Consider the following 18,705-nt stretch of genomic DNA (forward strand, 5'->3'; position numbering starts at 1 on the left):
CCGCGACGGGCGGCGGCGGCGGCCGTCGCAGGAGAAGGAGGAGGAGCGGCGGCGGGGGCTCCCCCTGCAGCCCGGCCGGGTACGTGCGGCGGGGCGGGGCGGAGGGCGGCGAACGCCCCGGTGGCTGCGCGCTTTTGGCTCGGCGGGCTCTGCGAGCTTTGAGCGGGCGGGGAGGGACGGGACGGGTCCGGAGTGGCCCCATCGGCCATTGGGTGAGGCGTTTTACCACGGGGAATATCCGCCCGCTTCGTCGCCGCTGCTGCGGGCTGCGAACTGCTCATCAGTACCGCGCTTCTTGCTTGTTTGTTACTTAATTCCAGGTCGCACTTTAGCGATGGAGTGTCTAAGGAACTAGGTAAATAGGTTGCCTCCAAGTCTGTGGATGAATAGTTTTAATTACTTGTAAATTAATTGTTTGAATTTGAAATAGTTTGTGGCAAACAGTAGCGTAGGTAGGAACGGCACGCGTGCAGAACCATCACTTCATCACCAGTTAATGGAATCGGTTAATGGGATGCGAGGTTACGTTAAATATCCTTGTGGTGCCTCCGCAATGCATACGATTAAAAAAAAATTATGAATAATATAAACAAACACAACCCGCACAATGCAAACCATGAAAACCATTTGAATGCACTTACTTTGTGGTCGAGAGCAGGTAATGGGGAGTTCCGGTTCTCTTGGTTTGTAAATGWAATAAAAGACACTTGTTTGACTCCTGCCGCGGTTCACAGTTCTGTATTGTCAAAGTTACGAACRACTCACTTTCAGCTGCTGACGGGTAAATTAGAGGAATTGGTTGTTGTCCTTAACAGTTTTCTGTCATAAAAATATCTGTAATAAACACTTGTAAAGAACTATGATGAAATACTTGAACAGACTCTTACGATTTTGCATCTGTATTCTAGAAATCCTAGTTCTTCTTTTAATATACTTTCTGTTTAATTCTGATGAAGAAAAGGGGATTTCTTTAGCGCAATATTTTGAGAAACTGGGTAGGAAATAAAGTATATGGTAAGTTGTAATGAACCTCTTAAAAGGTATGCAGTATGTTATAAGCTGTAATAATTCTTGTGGTTGGTTTCAAAGTTTTATAAAATACAACGACCCCCAGAAATGTCAGCAAATAATTAGAAACAAGAGAGCACACAGTTTTGTTACACCATACGTTTTTCCATTGAGAACTCGAGAACTCTTGTATTTGGGCTTAGTCTTACTRAGTGCTGGTAGAGCTGGTTTGTGTTTGTACACTTCAGTCCTTCCTCTGAGATCTGTTGTACAGCCTTGGGTTGGTTTTTTTAGTTCTGTCCTCTTGCTGACTTGTTAAGGTTTTGGATTATCTGTTCWGTGGCCTGATATGTGCATTTGTAAAGTACAAAGTCTCGGGGTCATAGCAAGCTGATGAGTGSAGCACAAATGCAGTTTTACTTCTTCCTGGAACAGTTGGGCTCAGGGTGTGACTCTTCTGCTCACATACACATGAGGCTGACAACTGCAGAATTTGAGTGGGCTCCATGCAGTTGCTTATATCACCTAGGATGAACTTGGTTYCTGCTGGGTTCAAGTTCTGGCCAGGACCCAGAAGGGACTCCCAAGGGAATCAGACTGCTGTGTGAGTTAGTGCTTTAGGAAGGCTCCATGAGTTTGAGTGATATTCTTTCTCCCTTTGTTTATTTTCAGCAGTCTTAGATAGCAGGGACTTGGTTGTGTGTTAATGAACTTCACAATAGTTATTTAAACCACTGAAGTAACTGAAGTTAGTGATCTAAATTTGTTTTGATTTGATTTGCTAGATAAGAGTCAGGTTATTGTGCTGTATCTTCATCTATATCATCATATACCTTAATGCTCTTCATTGKGTTAGCTGTTGACTGATGGCCATCTTTGTGTTAGGCAAGATGACCTTTTAACAGGTATGTGATTTATACCCATGAAAAGAGCAAAATTATTGTGAYACTAAGGGATCTATGATTTGAGATGCCCAGAAGTTTGTGATCTAGTTTCACAGAGTTCAGTGTTTTTTCCTTACCTGAGATTTCTATCAAGTGCGATTAGACAAATGTGAATATAAGAAGGTGAAGAGGAAATTCTTCGTTGACAGAACAGCTCTGTGTAAGTTTTATTAAARTATATTTAAAATTACAACAGATTAAATAGCGAACAAGAATAGCATCCATTCTAATAAATGACTGTTTTAGTTTAGAAAACTTTGAACCTTTTTTCCCTCTCCCCTCAGAGGCTGAATAAGCTTTGATGCTGCCAGTACTTGTAAATCCAGTTAGGTTTCTTTCAGAAGGCAGAGATAAGAGCCCAGGAAGTARAACTGATATGTAACATGTGGTTTAGCGAATACCCAGATGTGACTTCATAGAGGACTTGTTAGCTTACCAGAAACAAAACAAAAMTGATGAGGGTAAAATTTGCCATGGCCAAGCCAAACTCTCATTCTTCTAGGCCATCTTCAGTGTCCTGGCTGCTCTCTGCCATCCTGTGTTCTTGTTCTTTAGATTCTTGGAAATAATAAATCCCTTGCTTTCATTCCACTTTCAGGAATGAAGCAGTTTTTACTGTTTTCTCAACTAATACTAAATTATCAACTTCTAATGAGTTTACTAAAATGAAAATAATTGTCAGAATCAATCAGAGCTTTTGATTCTGATAACTGCTGAAATACAACTTGGGAAGCAAACCTTTGTAAATGTTCCAACTCAAGTGTTCCAAACCTATAAAGGTTCTATAAAAGGTACAAACCTTTATAATAAAGACAAAWGTTATTTTAGAAATCTCTCAGTTACTAATGACAGTTACTAGATAAAAGCTATAAAAACTAAGTAGGATTCCATTTCCAAGGCYGATAATGTGAAAGGACAAAGTTCCATAAGCTTTTCATAATTTCCCTGCTCTAAATGGTTCTATGAGCAACAGACTAGTGAAAACAAACMATCTAGGAGCACATCAGGAGATCCTGTTTCTGTACAGATTATCTAGTGCCTAAAAGGGTTACATTATGGCCATTTTCTCTGTGGCTCTTCTAACATGCTTCTTTTCCTGAAAACTCTAGAAATGCCTGATTGTCTAGTTTACTGGGTTTTGCTATAAGTATTTGCATGCACACTGAAGGCACATAGATTTCCATCTTCCTTATGCCAGCTCCATACTGCTTCCATTTTAATTTTCTTGCAAATGCCTACTTTCTGTAGGAACACAAATGAAAATGGTGTTGATTTCGTGTAAGGAGAAAAGCTCTCAATGTGAACACTCYGTCTCTGGAGGATGTTGCCTAGAGAGGCCAACAAACCTGACTGGCCAGAACAGAGTACCCTGGCCAGTTAATGGTTGAGCCGGCTGGACTGGGTGTCCTCTTAAGGACTCTTCCAAGGTGAATGAGTATTGTGCTGAGAAGTAGAGTAGGAACTTGGCATTTTGTGATGGCTTCTTGCTTTGAAGAGGTACAGTGTTAGTGTTTTTGCGCTTTTTTTAATGCAGAGAAATGATAGCAGACCGGTGTCTTTTACTACTAAGGTACTCTGCAGACCTTTACCTTGTTTTTTAGGGTAGCCTTAAAACATTGCAGTATTGCTGGAAGGGAAGAGTTTTAATTGTGATCTTTGAAAAGCCGAATGTAGTTTGGTATTAGAGTCTATGATAATAGATGTTGTATAAATTAAAGGAACCTGTAGTGTTGAATAAAACTCCATTTTGTGAATCATGGAGATACTATTTAAATAAGCAGTAAATGCAGGAATACCTTGATGGATAAAGTGCTTGAGCAAGAGTAGAATGAYCTCTTAGAACTGAATTTGAGACATCAGCTGCTAAAATTATTTTTTTTATTTTGCAATAAACTTGCCTTGGTTCTGTTTATGAAATGTGTCTGAATACTCAGTGGATTATCATGTTTTTTGGAAACAACAATTGGAAGCARTGAAGGATAAATTTTGGTCTTTTAAGTAGTCAGCACAGTAAATTGATCAAGACTCTTGGGCTAAGGTAACTCCAGTTCAGTTTTACTGTAGTAGTGCTTTCATGTTTAATTTGATGGTTAAGAATGAGATATGGAGCAGCAAATGGTAGTTATGTGTGGAACCAAAGTGCAAACTAAAGCTTATATCCAAAGTACAAGAGAAACAATATTAGTATGAGAATGTGGAAAGCAAACTGCATAATAATCAAGGAATTAAACTAAGAGCTTGAGGGAATAAGCTCAGAAGATTGAGCTTTTGTGACCTTTTTGATGGGCATTTCTGGTCTGATGGGTACAGAGAATCCAAGAGGGTAGGTTTAGATTAGACATAAGAAGAGATTCTTAACTGTGAGACTGGTGAGGCATTGGCAGGGGTTTTCCAGAGATGCTGTGGTTGCCCTATTCCTGCAARTGTTCAAGGGTGGGTTGGATGGGGCTTTGAGCAGTCTAGTCTAGTGGAAGGTGTCCCTGCCCATGGGAGGTTTGGTTCATTCTGTGATTTTGGTGTGAGATGATCAATTTAAGAGCCTTACTCCCAAGCAGGTTGTTTAAACACCTACTGAGTAATCTTGCACATGATGGCCTTCGGATTGAAGACCAACTGCTTGAAAATTAGAAAATAATTTATATTCAAGTTTCTTTTTTGTTACAGTGATTTTTTTGAGTGTTTTTCTTTCTTCTGGATTAATAACTTCCATTTCAGAATGATTAGTGGTTAAGAAAACTCTTGAGGTACATGGATGTTGCATACTATACCCCTTGTAGGCAGTTTCTTATTTGTGACCTGGACATGCCTCAACAAATGCCTGCTTCACCTTCTTCAGCAGCATCAATGTATGAGTTAAAAGWCTGAGACGGGGGAACTGTTTCCAGTGGAGCCTCATGTATTGAACCACATCTCCTTCTTGCTGACCTGAGGGTGGTGATGTCCGGTCTCTCTGTTGTTACCCACACTGGACTGTGGGGTTGATGTGCATAACCTGCTGTCATTGAGGGACTGATCATAAAGCTTTAACTGGAGGCTGCAAATTCCTGGTGGACTTCACTTTGATAAGAGGATTTTATGTCAATTTTTTTACTCCTTGCATTTTGAGAGACTGTCAGACCAGTTACTCTGATTTGTTCCATTCTGTATAGGTTCCTGTTCTGCACCTACCCCAAAGGTATCAAAATGTCTTCGGGACTTCTTGGTGATGAAAAACATTAGAAAACAAGACTAGCATCTGTCAAATGGGGTTCTCTCTCCATTTCTCTCTACACACCTTTCCTTTCGGGGGAGAAGAAGCGAAGAATAGTATGTGAGTTTGAATTTTAATTATAAACCCCTCAATTGTATGTTTTGTATATAAATTAAGGTGTGGGGTGGGTTACATATAGACAAGAACATTTTTTCTATGGCTTGTAGGTTTTTTTTTTTTTTTTTNGACTTAGCTTGTAGCTGGTGTCTTATGTGCAAGTGGATTGGATTTTGCAACTTTTTGCATGATTGCCATTCAAAGTAAAGCTTTTGTTTTGGCAGGGAACTTGCTTTTTTTTTTGGTAACGTACAACTTTTCAAGACATTTGAGACTGTCAAGGCCAAAGTACTGTTTGGGACTTTCCTTTTTTTTTTCCTTCCTTTTTTTCTTTTTCCTGTTCTATCTTGTCCTGGATGGGTGAATTGTTTAGCAGTAAAGACTAAGATATTGTAAACCTTTCTGGATCCTCTGTCAGCTATTTAAACACCAAATACTGGAGAAACTTCCAGTGACCTTTTTCAGCACRGGCTTAGGGCTAGGTTTTGCATTTTGTATCCATTATAGTTTCTTATAGCTCAGTCTTAAATTGCATYGTGCTGTTAGCTCCGAAGGAGTTGACAAAGGCTGTTGACAGTCTCATAAAGCTGAGCCCATGGGGATACCTTATGAGTTCACAGAAGTAGAAACTTCTTCAGCAAATCTGGATTTTACTAACAATCATATTTTAAGCATGTRCATACATAACAGCAAACAAAATTACCAAAGACACTCCTCGTTGTGATTCAGGGTGAAAGGTGCTGAATTTCTTCTTTCTAAATTATATACAGATTATAGTAATTTTCTGAATAGACTTAATAAAATTCTGGTGTTCATGTTCTTTTACAGAAAACCCACAAAACCTGTATTCTTGCCATGTAGATAGAAGGAGATGTGATAGAAAAATTTGGAGTTTACTGTAGATAGAAGAAATGTAAAGTGGTTTTTTTTCCCCAAGTGAGGTTCTGTTTCCTTTAAAATCAGTCAAGTGATCTACTGGGAAATACTAATGAGACCACTTCTTTGGTTTAAGCGTTTTGGGTTTTTGTATTTAAGAAATTGCATCCTGGCCCATATCAACAAAAGTGTGGCCAGCAGGAGCAGGGCAGTGATAGCCCCCCTATACTCAGCATTGGTGAGGCTACACCTCAATTGGCTATGTCCAGTTCTGGGCCTTTCAGAGCAGGAAAGACATTGAGGGACCGGAGTGAGTTCAGAGAAAGGCAGTGAAGCTGGTGAAGGATCTGGAGCACAGGTCCTGTGAGGAGTGGCTGAGGGAGCTGGGGGTGTTTAGTCTGCAGCAAAGGAGGCTYAGGGGACATGTTATCACTCTCTACAACTGCCTGAAAGGAGGTTGTAGCCAGGTGGGGGTCAGTCTCTTCTCCCAGGTAACAGGACGAGAGGAAATGGCCTCAAGTTGTGCCAGGGGAGGTTTAGATTGGATATTGGGAAAATCTTCAATAAAAGGGTTTSCAAGCATTGGAATGGGCTGGCAAGGGAAGTAGTTCAGTCTTCATCACTGAAGGTATTTAAAATACATGTAGGTGTAGTGATAAGGGATGTGGTTAATGATGGACTGACAGTGCTGGGTTAATGTTTGGATTTGATGATCTTGGAGGTCTTTTCCAACCTAAATGTTTCTGTTCTATGTCTTTTCAGATTTTAGTTCTTATTTTAACACCGATTAATGCTAGTGCCTGTGTTCAAGTATTTTGTCATTTTTCTCTTCTTTTTTTCTTTTTTTAAAAATTTTTTTCTTCTTTTCTGTTTTTTTTTAACTTTTTCTTTATTTTTCGGTTGTTGTTGTTTGTTTCCTCCCAGGAAAAGTGCAAAATGTTTCAAATTCCTGTTCAAAACCTTGATAATATAAGGAAGGCTCGAAAAAAGGTGAAGGACATTCTAGTGGATCTTGGGCTTGACAACTGCAGGGAATTATTGAAGGTAAAGCATTCAAAAGAATGAAAACAGATCCGAAATATAAAACAATCTGAAATGTAAACTCCTGAAAAATATTTCACTTTCTGGCGTATATATGATGCTCCTCTGCCATAGATCATCCAGATTGGGGGAGGGGGGGTGGGGGGGTGGTCCTTAATTCAGGAATTACTCATTGCTGACCACGTGTCGGGGGAGGAATTGTGTGTGTAAGTATGTAACACTGAAAGAAGTTGTATTTCTTAACAAGATGCATCATAGATGGTGCTGGGTATTCTCTGTTAGTCGTGTTTCAATAAAAGGAAAAAGTACATCTTTAGGACAAAAAGACACAGGCGMATTGTTATTTGTGTGCTATGYAGCAGTGTTTCTCAATTCTTTTAAAATCACATGCAGATGAGGACTTGAGTCTCCTCAGAGACATCCAATCATGTATCAAGGGCAAGCCTCAGAAGAGACATACAAATCATGAGATTACTGAARATGGATAAGCATTTAAACTTTGTATCCTGGGAAAAATACTGAAATTGTCTTAATGAGTTGTAGTTTGGTTCTGGATCTTAAAAAGTATATGCAGGTGTACTAAGGCGATTAAGATGAACCTGGTGCCATTTTTGCCACTTCCAGAAGAAAATTCTGTGCATCGGTCAGGAAGAGTGCCCACCATCAGATTGGCCAACCCCTAAAACCAGAAGAGGTGCAAACACAGCAATTTAACTCCATTTCTTAACAACAGTATGTTTCAGTGAGCTGGTGCATAGGCTTTTTTKGGCTGTTGAGTATGTTCATGACTTCACATTGACCATAGTCAAGAGGTTGATTGTTCTGTATGGTAGTACTGAAATAGGTTTAACAATCTGTAAGGGTGCTGTTGTGTCTTTTGTGGTATTTTTTTTTCTTGAAGCTCTGTAAGTAGGTGATTAGAAAAAGAACTGTTCAAGACTACGTGCATGACTAATTCTTTGTTACTGCAGTTGAACAATATTGGATACATCTAAATATCATAATAGGACAAGGAAAATTGTAATGTCTAGTAACTTCTATTTACTTGCTGTTTTTATTGTGTTAATACAGTTCTATAATGACACTTCTRACTCAGGACTGGAGTCTATCTTGACCATTTGAAGTAGGAATGTTTTGATGGTGACAGGTTTTTACTATGAAATTGCTTACTGTCTTTTTGATTGTTGCATTGGGATTTTGGGGCTATGTATAGTATGTGCTTAGTTGGTTTTGTATCGTTTTTAATAACTGGTGGTGGTGGGAAACCTGGCTGACATTTCCACTATGGAAAATCTCCACTGTGAGATTTGGGCCAAAAAATACCATATTAGGTTTGGGTTTTTTTGCAAATAATTCTCCCTCAACCAAGCGCATAACTTCAGTTTGTGTTTTCCAGATAATGTGGGGCTGGTTTTGGTACCACTTTGGCAGGAGGAAGAATGGTTTCTATAGCTTGATTTGTACTTGGTTCATATGATGATGGAATTTCTTTTTGGTAGCATGGGATGTGTGAGATTTTAATAAAACTTAGAATCATAGAATTGTTTGGGTTCGAAGGGACCTTGAAGACCAATCTAGTGTGAAGTACCTTAAGTTCGTTTGTTTTCTCAAATATTGAGCTTGATTTCTGGACTCTCTGTGAAGGGGCTGGACAATGTAAGAAGTGGATTGAAATCTGATGTAATACAAAYGTGACCTGCATCTGCTCTTAAAATTGGTCTTATATAATAAAGTGTGATAATGGACAATAGTATGTGAGGAAGATGAAGGACCTTCACATATGGCTAGTACCTCTCTGTAGCTTAGAGATTAAATGGGTTTGTTTTTAGGCTAATTTATCTCCTGGGAARAAAACATGAGCATTTTGGCTGGAGCAGTAGGTTTGATTTTCCACACGCTGTAATGTCAGAGCTTTTCCTTTAATAAACTGTTTCAGCTTCTCAAACATATTGTGATCTTTACTGTGTTCTGAAAATGATCAGAGGGCTGGAGCACCTCTGCTTTGAAGACATGCTGAGAAAGCTGGGGTTTTCTGGAGAAGAGAAGGCTTTGGGGAGACGTAATTGCAGGCCCCTGGTACCTGAAGGGGGCTCATTAAAAGGAGGGGGAGGGACTTTTTATAAGGGCAGATAGGGACTGCACAAGGGGCAGCAATGCTTTAAACTGAAAGAGGGTAGGTTTAGATTAGATGTTAGGAAGAAATTGTTTATTCAGAGGGTGCTGAGGCACTGGCATAAGTTACCCAGAGAAGTTGTGGATGCCCCATTCCTGGCAGTGTTGGCCAGCATGGATGGGGGCCTGGGCAACCTGGTTTRATGACTGGCATCCCTGCAAATGACTGGGGGGCTGGAACTAGGTGATCTGTATGGTCCTTTTCAACCCAAACCATTCCATGATTCTATTCAATGTCTGTGTCTTCATTTAAACTCTGGGCTTTTTATCTTTTTGTTCTGGAAAACCATTATAGTTTTAATACGGAAGGGAGAACAGTTCTTGGTTTAAAAATGTTTTTCTCTTCAAGAATACCCATTATGCATCAGGATTAGTTAGGCTTCTCAGAGGGCTTTATTCCTTTATTGTTACCTTTCTCTTCTTCTGTTTTCTTCCCCTCCTGTACGTGAGAAATGTGGGATGGGCATAACAAATTAGCGGATCTCTCTTAAAAGCAAGTGTTTACAACAGCCATTTGCACCACTGACTAATGGGCTAATTTTATTAGTAGATATTTGTCTGTTGGAAATAGCTGTTTCAGCAAAACTATCTAGGCACATTATCACGTGTGTTTGGCTTGTGGGAATCTGGTGTTTAAGTGTAGGAGCCTGTCTCTCAAAACAAAAACAAAACATGTTTCAGATAAGCCATAACTTTAGGGAACCCTTTTTTAACAGTGTTTAATTCACTCCAGCATGTTTGGCTGCACAATTTTTAGTAAATCTCAAATACCTTCATTTTCTCTATAAAAAGTAGTTCTTGTTCCAAGCAGTAGTTCTTTCTAAGGTGTTTCTGATTTTTTTTTTTTTAAGGTTTGGCTGAAAGGCATATACATGACTATTCAGTGTTTTGGTGTTGATTAGTATGCAAGGRATTTGTTTATTGTTGCCCTGAGCTCGTCTGGATTCTCCTTGGGCAAATTTGACGGTTGAAAAGGCTGGAAAGCATATTGCAAACACATCTACATTTTTCTAAATTCTTGAATAATGAAGTTTAAATGGAATTATCACTGGCATGATGTTCTGGTTTACTATAATCACTATAATCTGTTGAACACACAGAAACGCTCATATTTGCATGGTGTGGACAAGAGCCTAGTGCAGACAGAGCCTGCATTAAGTAGGATTCTGTATTTGATGGTTGAGGCTTTGTTTCTCTTTGTTGTTATGTTCTGCATTGCTGCTAAATTTCACAAAACACAAGCTATTAGATTTATGAATTCCACTCCTTTTGTAAGGTCATCTGATCTTAAATGTTACTTACTATGTGCTTCTGCTGTTGCAGTGGTGTTTGGTTTAGAGGTGGAAACATCTTGCCTTCTCTAAGTATCTGTATTGGGTGAAGAGGAATTAGTGAAAGGGAAAAATGTGATGGGAGAAGCAATGCAAGTTTTCTATGGGTAAAGCCTGAATTTGTAGCCAGTGTTTCATTCAAGGTGCTCTGGTGTGCTGTTCAGTCTAGCCTAGCATCTTCAGAAATGCCCAGTAARCAGGAATCTAGTTTGTTTTTTTTTCCATTAAGTTTGTATTTAAATATATATGGGTYTCAGAAAACTGAAGATGAACTTAGTATTTAGGATAGTAGCTGGCTTTGGCTTCAGGAACATAAACTTCTCTGATGGGATTGGTTAGAAGAATGCTGTAAGGAAAGTTACTTTCCCTGACAGTTGTTGGCGGACGATAATACTGTTTTTGCAGCTTCAGGAAAAACAGCTCTTGGAAATCAGCTTCTGTGAATGTCTTACGTTTTTCCAAGTTAAAAGTGTAACAATGCTATGCAGATTTAATACTGAAACCTGATACCTGATTAAAAGTAAACCATAGTGGTAAGTTAATAAATGGAAGTAAGCAGTGAAATACTACTGATGAAGGAGGAGGAAGGTAGATGAGGAAAACACTTCTGAGTGTTCACTGTGAGTTTGGCTGGGAGCAGTGGAATTAAAGTGTAAGTATTTTCACTCCCTGTATTATTTTCAGTAACTATGAAATGTTGAGAATTTCTGCTCTGTTGGCAGGCAGTCACATGAACTAGTATTTGAGGTAAAATAAATCAAAGATTGTCAAAGAAGTAATTTCTTTGAACGGAGTTTTGGGAACAGTGTCTGTATGCTGTAAGGACTTCCAAGTCATCCTCTCTTTGTGTGGGTTTTTCTTTCTTGTTTTTCCTTATTTGTTATTGAGAATTCATTTCTATTCAGAACACTCTGCAAAAGCCTTGTTTTAATTTCTTGTTTTTATTTTACTTTTAGAATCTTAAAAGTTTTGATGCAGGTGAAAACTACTTTTGTAACACTTCATGGAGTGATGTCTCTCCTTGGGAGCCTGTGGGCAAAAGGAAGGTATGTATGTGTGTGACACAAATTCTGGGTGAATATGTTGTGTGGAGTTGCTGACTTTAAAAATTTTCAGAAATTGGAATGGAGCTTTTTTATGGTAAAAAAATAGCTTTAATGTTTTCAAAGTGCTATTAGTCAGGGAATAATCTTGCATTTTGTCTTTGTTTTCCCTGTAACACAGGTTATGAGGACTTCAATTGCTATTTGCTGTCTTCATCAGGGTTTGAGATGCCGCACTAATGTTTTGCCTTTTTAGCCTAATCTAATGTGTAGGATTAGCGTGGTCTTGTACAGCATGGATCCTGTTTCATTGGAAGGATTAAAATATGGTTGCATAGATGCAAGTGGATTAAGAGGAAATTGTCATCAGTGGCTTGGGATGGGGTGGCAGTGTAAAACTTGATAGTTGAACTTGAGCATGTGAAACAGCTTTTAGTTCTGTATACCTAGACTCTACATGAAAGGCAGAGTTGAGATGAACAGTTCTATAATTGTATGTAGTAGCAAGTGTCTAAGATTCTATGTAGAGCAGAGGGGTATGTCCAGACAAAGAGATTTCTGTCAATCTTGCTGGAGAGTCTTGGGCCCCCTCATGGCTTCCGTGTGAAAGACCTGTCAATGGCATCTGAACGGTGGTGGGTGGGTCTGCTCTTCTCAAATCAAAAAGGTGATGCTTTAGAATAGTGTGGTGGGGCTATTTTCTGTCAGGACTATTTTTGCCTTTAAACATCTGTCTTTATCTTTAAAGCAAGCTGAGATTTCAAGGTGGGGTAATTTCAGGCCCCAGCATACAGGCCGACCAAACAAAGCCACTTAGTCTTTGCCAAGCTCTCATTAAGTAGGATTCTGCCCTTCAGGAACTTTGTCTGCTTTTTTTCCTGTTTCTCCCTTCCTGAACTTGAGTTCACATTTAAGACTGGAAGTTCATCTGTTCACAAAACTTTGTGGATGATAGAGGCAAATGAGACTTTTTGTTTGAGTAGGGGTAGATTGTGTCCAGCCTCTTAAATGCSACTTCAGATGAGGCTTGCAGTTTACCTTTACTAAAGATTGCCTTTAGTTCACGTGAATGGGATAAATCCTGTTAATTGTTAATGATKGTTTCCCTTTTTAATTTATTCTTTATTAACAGGACAAACACCTCCCTTTACCAGGTCTGCTGGCCCCAGACAGGATGTTACTTGAACTCTGCTCTTCTTGATTCTGTCTCTTTTGCCTTTTCCTCTACCTTCTGACTGAAGAAAGAAGTTCAGTGTTGGGAGATTTTGTTAGATGAACAGGGGAGGTTCCCCTTCCTCCCCAGACATCAAATAGGGAAGAACAGGATGAAGATGGACTAAGTGAAGCTTGTCTTCTTCACCAGTTCTTTAGGAAAAAARTGATTAGTTATTTCAGTGAAAATGGAAAAGAATTAAAAGTTGTGCTCTAAGAGAGGGAATCTTTCTTCCCTGTTGTCTGGAGGGGCAACAAGGCAGAGCGACCTGGTCCCTTACCAGAAGGGAGAACTATGTGCCCTGACTCAGGAAGTCAGCATGACCAGTTATATCTGTCCAAAAAAGAATATTGAAATCTGGTCTGATGAAATTCAGTTAAGAGTTGGTAATGTGTTCCTGTGGAACAGATTTGCCAAACTGTGTCTTTTGGATTCTAACAGCATTATTATCCATTTTCTTTAAATAATCATGATTTATTGATACATATCATTCACATATTTGAGAGAAAAGAAGTTGGTCCTTCAGGATGTTCTATCCAAAGTTGTTGCCATAAGGGGAAAATAAGTTTTTCCTCCTGGAAACTCAATAGGCTGGAGAAGATGTCTATTTAAGTGAAGTTGGTGGTTTCCACCATTAGTACTATTTTCAGACATTGACAATTTTGAAAGAACTTTTGTTTTTTGGAGGCTATCTGTCTTTCTGCATGTGTGTGTTGTGGGGAAGGTGAGATWATGCAACAGAAGGTGTTCTTATGTTCTGGGATGGGTTCTTTTGAGGAGGACTAATCATGTTTTCATCAGTGTCTCTAAGCCTTCTTTTGGATTCCATTTTTACAATTAGAGTCAGTCTGCAAGAGGTTTCGTTTTTRTCAGTGGCTTGTCATTTTTATTTTGTCAAATTTTCTATAAAACTGATTTACCATTGGTAGACTATGGTAGCACGTGTGAACAGCAAAAGCAGATGCATGTGCAAGAACATGCTGGCAAATGTCTCTGAGGCAGAGCTCTGTTTCATGCAGAGCAAGAAAAGCAGCAGATTCCATATTCTTTTGTTCTGCTGAAAGAGAATTGTTTTGAATCTTTTCTTTGTCATTTGACTCCTTCACAAGTAGTGAGGTGTATCTTTTAGCAATGTTCTGCATGCTTCATTAGTTAGTAGCATCAGTGGTGTTTTTCCAGRCGGTGTATTTTAAAACTAATATTGATATGTCTGCTAATTTTCTCTGTTGCTGTTTGCTAGCAGCTGAGATTAGATGCCTGAAGAGTATATGTTAAAAGATAGTTCAGTGTTACCTTAGCAGTGTATTGCTTCAGCAGCCTTAGCCCACCAGTGGCATTGTCTGACCTAGTCTCTTGAATTTGGAGCTTAGATTTTGGTTACCATCAGGTGACTCTCCTGGTACTGGTAGTAGATGGCTGTCTGGGCTGACTGTAGCTTCATGGCTATATGACATAGCAAAAAAATCCCAGAAAACGGCAGGTATTTTATTACTGCTCTTCATGGTGTGTCAGTGAGATATATGTGGGTGATCCAACCGGGATGGATGCTGTAGTGGTGGAGCAGCTTGTTCCCTTTGGGTTACAGGAGGGGCAGAAATCAGTRAGGTGAAAAATACATCCGAGGGAAGAGACAGATTCCACTAGATGTTTGAGAGTACAGATTTATCGCATGGCTGTTTCTGTGACTGATTCTGTGGTTTTTGGCAGGAGCCAGGGTTAACTTGGTCGGAAGTTGGACAGAAAAAATGGTTGATGGGGCTACCACTTTTTCAGAAAGAACAAATAATGTTCATATTGATATGAAAAGTAAATGCTGTCACGTGTCATACAGCTGAGGCAGCAAACCACTGCTTAGTGCAAGATAGGTATATTCTTAAGCAGTTAAAATACTTTCCTAAGAATTGGTATGCTCTATACTGAAAGTTTCTGAGGAAGTTTCCTTAAGAAATTACTATGATGGGATGCATGAGTATGCATGAGTTAATACGGAGAGGTCATTGCTGCTTTAGCATAAATGGAGGTTTTACTACTTTCTATTACTATTTTGGCTCCAAAAGAGTGTTCTCAAAAAAAATTGTCCTTTCTGGCTTTGCTGAGAAGGTACTTCTGGAGAGTTTTCAGTGAAGAGTAGGGTATTGAAATACCGAAAAAAAATCCCTGCTTGTTCTCATCCCTCCTTCTCCAGTATATAGGAGCTGGCCCTGAACTAAATCTTTAAAAGTGTCATATTAAAAGGGCTGCTATTCCTAATTGCTAAGGCTTAATCTCTATATACAGTGGGATATGAATTCATCTTGGCTTGATACATGATTCCTGTCTTTAAAAACAAGCCTCAGAATTACCTCTTGTGAACTAGAGTAGAAGTAAACTCACTTAAGTCTTCTTGATAAATTACAATGAAACAAAAAAAACCACAAATCTTTTTCCACTTGAGTATGCAGTCTTTGAATCTGCTTTTCAAAAACGGAAGAAATTGAGGAGATACATGCTTATACGTCCAGTGAAGGCATTTTCAACAGGTGATAGTGCAGATTTAAACAGATACCAGTGGTGTAGGGACTGGCAGTTTCTAAGTGGATGTTTTTCTTTTGTTTGCAGAGATACAGAACAAAGCCGTACTGCTGTAGCTTATGCAAGTTCTCCTCCAAATTGCTTACTTCTTTCAAGAATCACTTGCATCGTTACCATGAGGATGAAATGGACCAAGAGATGGTGGTTTCTTGCCCAAAATGTACATTTTCTTCTCATCCCAAAGTAGTGGGAAAACACATCCGGATGTTTCATTCATCTAATAAACGAATACAGAACTATACAGTGAGCATTTTGGATGGCATGAAACAATTTAGGAGCGACATCATAAACTTCACGTGTCTAAAATGTCAATTCACAGATACCTTGTATTACAATATGAAGAAACATGTGCTGGTGAACCATTTTAAAAACTTAATAAGTGTATATTTTGGCGAGAAACTTGATGAAAGTACACCAAATTCAGTTGAGTTCTACTGTAAAAAATGTGATGCTTCTGCAAACAGCCCAGATTCTTTAATGTTCCATGTCTTGACAGCTGAAACCCACAGAGACCTGGAGAATAAACTTCGATCTCTGATTTCAGAACATATTAAGAAACCTGGACTTGTGAAACAAATGCATATTGCTCCAAAGCCTTTTCAAGGTGTGGCAGCGGCTACTCCATCTGCAGGGGCTGCTGCTGCCCCACCAGGTTCCATGAGTGCTCCAGCTTGCATCCAGGTTGCATTTCCACAGAATAATCAAAACCAGAGCATGGTACAAACACAAGCAGTTCAGAACACAGGCGGACTAGTGACCCTCCCAAGTGCCTCTGGCAGCCTCCCACAAACCACTTCTGCTCCCGCTGCTCTGCCCTCGCACGTCGCCCTTGTGCCYAGCAATCCTCCCGTGGGTCAGAACAACGTTGGTGTTCAGCCATCACCTTCCCAGCCCATCATTGTTTCTCCTGGCCTCTCTCTTAATCATTCTGTTGGGACCATCAATAGAACTGTGGCCCCTGCAGTTCTTCCTCTTAATCAGCCTGTCAGGCCTGGGCTCTTTCCTGATAATCAACCGATTGGTACTATGAATGGTCCACTTCCAGCTGGAACACTCCCTGTAACTCAACCTGTTGGGCCTGTGAATCAGCCAGTTACTCCAGCAATTCTGTCTGTCAACCAGTCACTTGGGAACATGAACAGACCCATTGATCCCAGGGTCCTTCCTGTGGCGCAGACAGTTGGGTCAGGTGTTCTCCAGCTTAACCAGCCTGTTGCCCCTGGGGTAGTTCCTGTCAGACAGCCTGTTGGACCTGGGTTCCTTCAGCTGAATCAACCTGTTGCACCAGCAGTTATCCCAGTAAATCAGCCAGTTCAACCTTCGGTTTCTCAAAGTGCAGCTTTTCTGACGGCGGGCTCTATACTGAGGCAGTTGATTCCCACGGGCAAGCAGGTTAATGGGATACCTACATACACACTGGCYCCCGTATCAGTTACTTTGCCTGTACCTCCTGGTGGTGGAGTGGCAACTGTGACACCTCCACAGGTGCCCATCCAGCTCATGCAGTCTGGCTCAGTGACTCAGCTGTCCCAGTCACCAGCCAGTGCTCCCTCTTCTCCTGTCCTTCTGACCTCTGAGAATGTATCCCTAAAGACCTCCCCGCCTGGTCCTGAAACAAGCCAGGCTGTCAGACAGGCCAAGCAATGGAAGACCTGCCCTGTTTGCAACGAGCTTTTCCCATCAAATGTCTATGAGGTGCACATGGAGGTGGCCCACAAACCACATGAAGTAAAAGTGGAAACCCCAGAACCTCACAAACTAGCAGCTTGTGCATCCTTTCTGAGGATGACAGAAAAGGCGATCCGGTGTTACGCTTGTAAATGTTTTCTCTGTGAGGAAGAGCTCATGAAGCATATCTTCATGCATGGCTTATCTTGCTTGTTTTGCACAGGTACTTTCTATGACTTAAAAAGCCTCGTGGAGCACAATAAAACTGCACACAATGGGAGAAAGCAGCTGCATGCAAGTTACAGCAACAGAGGAATTCAGCTAGGTAACGATGCTCAGGGTGGCCTTGTGTTTCCACACTTTGATTTCAACACAGTGCTACCAGATGAAGACATGGGTGAAAGAGAAGTCCATTTGGCAGTGCTTGTTGGAATATATTCAACACTTCTTGTCCCTGTTTACATCAAAGTGAAACCTCAGACAGCAGAAGTGAACAGAAGATGCACCAGAAAAATGTTCACATGTCCCTTTTGTTTAGGTACGTTTGCTGGTAGAGAAACCTATGAAAAGCATTTGAAAGAGCGGCATCATATAATGCCGACTGTGCATACAATTTTAAAGTCTCCTGCTTTCAAGTGCATCCACTGTTGCGGTGTGTACACTGGAAATATGACTCTGACAGCTATTGCTGTGCATTTGCTCCGTTGTAGAAGTGCTCCCAAAGATACCAACTCAAGCCTGAAGATGGAGCTTGAGCGCACTGASAGGAAAGAGCTGCTGTTTTTGAATGGTGAAAAGCATGTTTCTGTGCTGGTGAAAAGAAAGCAATCAGATTCCTGCTTTGTTGCAGAAGACCAAAGGAATAAAGAACAGCAGCCTCTGAGCTTAAGTACTGGCATAGCTCTGTCTCCAGAGAATGAAATGAATTTAGGGGTAGTGCCTTTCAAACGACAAAAGATTAGGACTGAAATGAGGAAGCTTCCTTCTAGTGAGGATCTCTGCTTTCTAGCAGTGGATCCTAATCTGTATGATCACAATTCATATGAGGCACAGAAACAGTTTTTGTCAGATTACTTTCACAAGAGGCCATATCCTTCTAAAAAAGAGGTGGAATTACTTTCCTTGCTGCTATGTGTGTGGAAAATTGATGTCCCATCATTCTTTGCAAAAAGGAGGAATAGGTGCTTAAATGCGATAAAACTTCGGGAGCCATCTGTCCTGCTGGGTTTCAGTATGTCTGAACTAAAAAACGTTAAGCACAGTTTGAATTTAAAAGATGGACCATTGGATATGTAACCCAGCTTTTTATAACAGCAAAAAGCAATCCATAATTGCATACTTATAATTTAGCAGTTTATTATATTGTTTTAACTTGCAGACTGGCCTGTTGAAGGGTGCAGTAGTACAAAAAGTATGATTCACTTRTGACTGTTATTGTGAAAGGCACACATAGTTGTGTATTTGAAAAGCTAAAACCTTCAGACTAACACATCTGGAATTTGTTTTAGCTTTTTACCTTTTCTGGGGGTAG

General features: G+C 40.1%; 1 protein-coding gene across 3 annotated transcripts in view; it reads left to right on the forward strand.

Moving 5' to 3' along the window:
- ADNP2 (ADNP homeobox 2) overlaps window positions 1-18,699 on the forward strand; it is a 19,051-nt gene extending 352 nt beyond the window's left edge. Inside the window, exons 1-5 of one of the 3 annotated variants that reach the window (XM_057379043.1) lie at window positions 7-79; window positions 5,102-5,262; window positions 7,060-7,179; window positions 11,636-11,725; window positions 15,534-18,699. In XM_057379043.1, coding sequence (XP_057235026.1) covers window positions 7,072-7,179; window positions 11,636-11,725; window positions 15,534-18,470 — 3,135 coding nt within the window. In that variant the 5' untranslated portion in view covers window positions 7-79; window positions 5,102-5,262; window positions 7,060-7,071 and the 3' untranslated portion in view covers window positions 18,471-18,699. Of the gene's footprint in view, window positions 1-6; window positions 80-5,101; window positions 5,263-7,059; window positions 7,180-11,635; window positions 11,726-15,533 lie in introns of those variants that run through there. The other 2 variants (XM_057379045.1, XM_057379044.1) reach the window with 2 other exon arrangements.
- Window positions 18,700-18,705: the final 6 nt, after the last annotated feature.

This window comes from Malurus melanocephalus, unplaced genomic scaffold (genome assembly GCF_030028575.1).
Source record: "Malurus melanocephalus ecotype Western Australia unplaced genomic scaffold, MMel_1.1 scaffold_383, whole genome shotgun sequence".
Taxonomy (NCBI): Eukaryota; Metazoa; Chordata; class Aves; order Passeriformes; family Maluridae; genus Malurus; species Malurus melanocephalus.